At 51.0% G+C, this 4251-nt stretch overlaps 1 protein-coding gene across 1 annotated transcript; it reads left to right on the plus strand.

Moving 5' to 3' along the window:
• Positions 1 to 262: 262 nt before the first annotated feature.
• On the plus strand, positions 263 to 2090 carry Mt4 (metallothionein 4). Its single transcript, NM_008631.3, has 3 exons — positions 263 to 331; positions 1290 to 1355; positions 1835 to 2090. Exons 1-3 carry the CDS (start codon positions 301 to 303, stop codon positions 1924 to 1926), a joined length of 189 nt encoding a protein of 62 aa, NP_032657.1. The 5' UTR covers positions 263 to 300; the 3' UTR covers positions 1927 to 2090.
• Positions 2091 to 4251: the final 2161 nt, after the last annotated feature.

The raw sequence follows: 4251 nt of genomic DNA on the forward strand, positions 1-4251 counted from the left end.
AGCCCTCCATGAGTGCCACGGGAACCTCACCTGGCTTCCTTAACACTATGGCAGGGAAGCAGGTGGGGCAGGCTTAGCCCTTTGTGAAAGCCTCCTAAACGACCAAACAACTCTACCTGCCCTCTGCCCTCTGCTGCCTGCCCTCCCTAGCCCTGAGCGTCTCACTGGGCCGTGTGCAGGGCGTCTGGCCCCAGGGAGAGGTGGGGTGAGTTGTAGTCCACACCTACACAACTATAAAGAGGGTGCCTGCAGCAGCTGCTGCCTCAGCCTCCCTTTCTTAGCTGCTCACACACCTGGACCATGGACCCTGGGGAATGCACGTGTATGTCTGGTAAGTAAGGAAGCCCTGTTAGGGAATCTTATAACTTTACCCCCTTTTATAGACCTCTGTGTCCTCCTTTGCAAACCGGGGTTATTCAACTCTGGGTGGCTCCTGTACTATGGAGCCTATGGAAAGGTTAAAATTAGCAAGCCGGGGGTTGGTGGGGTGGGGTGGATGCTTAGAGGCTTAGCTGTGCTCTCCAGTCAGTAAAAGTCAGTTGTAGTGGAACATGCTAGCACTCAGAAGGCTGAGCAGGAGGAGGAGGACCCTGTGTTCAAAGCCATTCTGGGTTGCTTGGTGCTGGGAAGAATGTTGCCCAGAAGGTGGGAGATCAATCGGGGTTCAAAACAGCCCTGTATGTTCTCAGCCTTGAAAATTGTCGCCTAAGAGTTTCAAATGTATCCTTCATCCTTAACAGTAGAGGTCTGTCCCCTAAATTTGGAAAAGATACAGAAAATTTGAGTGTTCTCAAACTGAATGTGACAGACAGGATGAGTTGAGAGAAACAAAGAAGTGTGAGTCCCTTTTATGAAATAAAAGCAAGGTATAGAGGCCCCTGGGGTCTCTGCTTTCCTTTCTGCTTTCCGTTCAGGTTTTCCATCTGGCCTTGTCAAGAAGAGGCTATGATGCCCTTGATGGTTGTCCTTGTCTGGGGTTGGCCTTGTCTGTTAGTGCTAAATGGACATCTGTACCACCTGTGTTTTTAAATGACAGATTCTTTCACCCACCCAGAGTGGGGCTTGGGGTCTTTGTCACAGGAAACCTGGTTTGAGCCAATGCTGCCCTTCCTGCTCCCGGTCCCCATCCATGACTTGTCACTAGAACCACTGACCTATCCACAGTCCTGGGGTGATGCTCAGCAACAGCAATACCCTCTTGTCTAGCCACTCCCCCACACCCACACGCACACCAAGGAGCATCTGTAGCCGTAGCCCCATGCTCACCTGATCTCTGTCCTCGCTCCTAGGAGGGATCTGCATCTGCGGAGATAATTGCAAATGCACAACCTGCAGCTGTAAAACCTGTCGTAAAAGTGAGTATGGTCACCTGGACACTGCCAGATGCGAGTGGGAATAGCCCCATCCCTCGATGGTGCCCGTGAGGGCAGTGCAGGGATCCTTTTTCTCAGTGGGGGTGGGGGGATATGATATGACACCCAAGGAGACATGGGACAAAGCTCCTTAGGACTGCAGCCCACCCAGCTCTAAGGACATCCATGGTGTTTGGAGCATGGTATTGGTTCTGTCCAGCCCAGTGAGGAGGAGGATAAAGTCTTGGTTTGGAGGAATGAACCCTGGCTTCTAATCTTGTTTCTGTCATGGCTGTGACCTTTGAAAAGCCCACCCTCTGTCTAGAGCTCTAATGGACCCTAGAGGACCTCTGAGGTCCCTTCTTGCTCTCATATCCCACAGTCTCCTGGCCCAGGGTTTCCTGCTGCTTCCCCTAAGGTGTTGGGGGGAGGGCGGGAAGTGAAGAGCCATGACTCATCTGTCCATCTCCTAATTTTTTCAGGCTGCTGTCCCTGCTGTCCCCCAGGCTGTGCCAAGTGTGCCCGGGGCTGCATCTGCAAAGGGGGTTCAGACAAGTGCAGCTGCTGTCCCTGAAACCCACCTATGGCAGCGGGAGAGATCCTGGGAAGTGACTACACAGTACCTGAGTCAAGGGATTTAATTTGTATAATAAATTGTACTTTTTATATGTGTGCCCACATGCGGGGCAGGTGATGTCCATGTAAAGTTCTTGGAGTAATAAAGTTTCCATTCATGGCTGTCTGGTGGCTCAGAGTATTGTTTAACCCTAACCCTAACCAAGAAGAACCAAGAAGGGCTGGCTCTATCGCAGACCCTCTAGCAGCCCACCGGAACCCCACTCACACGTGGCTGCTCATTGCTGCTCACTTTAAGGCGCTGCAACTGTGCCTGGGGCTTTCTCCCACTTTACAAACACAGGGCAGCCATGAGGACAGGAGGGTTCATGGCTTTGAGAACAATTCCTAACCAACACCAAGCACAGGAGAGTTTATGGCCCTGGGAACACTTCCTAACCAACACCAAACAAAACCCAGCATTTCTACAGTCTTCCAGAAGTCTACAGTGGCGCTGAGCTCCAGCAGCTCACAGCTAACGCTCTTAGGCTGCCTTCCTTGCCCCATATCATGGTCCTCAGCTAGAGCTTTCTGGGATCCCCACTCAAAGAACCTTTGTCTTGTCTTGTCTTGTTGAGATAAGGTTTCTCTGTGTAGCTCTGGCTGACCTAGAACTCTATAGACCAGGCTGGCCTGAGACTCAAGAGTTCCACCTGCCTCTGCCTCCCGAGTACTGTGATTAAAAGTATACACCATCACCTGGGGCCCAAAGAAACCCTCTGAGTGAAGATCCGTCATGGTGCATGTCTGTCTTAACCTGACTAGCCTGGCCTGATCTTGACCCAGGTAAACTCACCCAGCAAAAAGCTTCAAGGTCCTGAGCTCTGACCAGTCATGAACAGAGCCTGTAGCCTGGGGGTGGGGGTGGGGCAAACAGTGGCAGCACCAACACACAGTTAGAGTTTAGCTACTTGGGCCAGCATGAGGTTGGGGCAACAGACACGTACACCAGCAAGGAGAAAATGGTACAGATGAAAATAATGTCTCCCAGAGGTTTCTTAACAAACGGCTTTTTAGCTGAACTACCTGGAGATGTCACGGGGGGGGGGGGGGAAGACCATTGTGGGTCATTCCAAATGTAGCCCTCAGTAAAGCCCCAGGTAGAGCCCAGCTCCTGAGATGTTTTGCATTTAAACCACCAAGAGCCAAAGCTAAGGCTTTCCCTTCCACAGTCCCTGGGCTGTGACAATGCAGGGGCCATGACAATGCAGCCAAGGGTCCCAAGGCAGCTTCAAGCACGAGGAGGGGCAGGATGAACTTCCAATGACTTGGTGCTGTGCAGTCTAATCCTCCTCCCGCCGTTGCTGTTTAGAAATCACCAGGAGTCTCCCTGGGAAGGCTTTCACACTCTGCCCAAGACAAGCTGTGCTGCAGACTCAGCATCTTGGAACAATGGAAGGGGCATGGCCTTTGGCACCAGATATTTGGCACAAGATAGACCATTCCTGTCTGTGTGGCCTTCATCAAGTCATTCACCCTCTCCAGGCTCAACATCCTCCTCCGTCCTCTGTAAAGCCCCCTCCCAGGGATGCACAGAGAAACAGTGGCAGAGCATCCATGCACATAGTAGGCTCCCCATAAACAGGGTCTTCTCTATGGACGAAGACGACTTGTGGCTTCTGTTTATAAATCTCCGTGAAAGTCCCTGACTAGTCACTCTGCAAGGCTCTGGAGTGCCTGCCAAGGACAGGGTGTTGGTAGTTACACCCTTTGGAACCAGGCAGGCTGTCTCTGGCAAGTAGGTTGGCTACTATTCCAGTAGCCAGTGCCTTCTTCTCTTGCCCAAAGGCCAACAGGTTAGCCATATTCTTTTCTATCAACATATCTTTGAAAACTCATATTCTCATTTTGACAATAATAACACCAATATAATATAGATGCTTACTATATACTGAACCCTTGACTCACCCAGCACTGTGTGAAATAGTTTGAAAACATTATCTTACATACCTTTCACAAGAACACTTTAGAGCCGGGCAATCATCACTACTTGAGCACCAGCCTTGGAGGGTCCCTCTCTGATTACCCTCACCATACATTGAGAGTCTAGACCAGTGACACAGCTCAATGTTTTTGCCTCTGCCCACTCCAAATGCTAGGGGCATTTCTACACTAAGGGCCTGTACTGGCTAGTTTTGTGTCAACTTGACACAGGCTGGAGTTATCACAGAGAAAGGAGCTTCAGTTGGGGAAATGCCTCCAGGAGATCCAGCTGTGGGGCATTTTTCTCAATTAGTGATCAAGGGGGAAGGGCCCCTTGTGGGTGGTACCATCTCTGGGCTGG

This window comes from Mus musculus, chromosome 8, assembly GCF_000001635.26.
Source record: "Mus musculus strain C57BL/6J chromosome 8, GRCm38.p6 C57BL/6J".
Classification (NCBI taxonomy): Eukaryota; Metazoa; Chordata; class Mammalia; order Rodentia; family Muridae; genus Mus; species Mus musculus.

Excerpts from the sequence above, each read along its gene's own strand:
- Mt4 (NM_008631.3), top strand. The coding sequence starts at position 301 with ATGGACCCTGGGGAATGCACGTGTATGTCTG. Across the intron at positions 332-1,289 it reads GGAATGCACGTGTATGTCTG|GAGGGATCTGCATCTGCGGA; the intron begins GTAAGTAAGGAA and ends CCTCGCTCCTAG. Across the intron at positions 1,356-1,834 it reads CTGTAAAACCTGTCGTAAAA|GCTGCTGTCCCTGCTGTCCC; the intron begins GTGAGTATGGTC and ends TAATTTTTTCAG.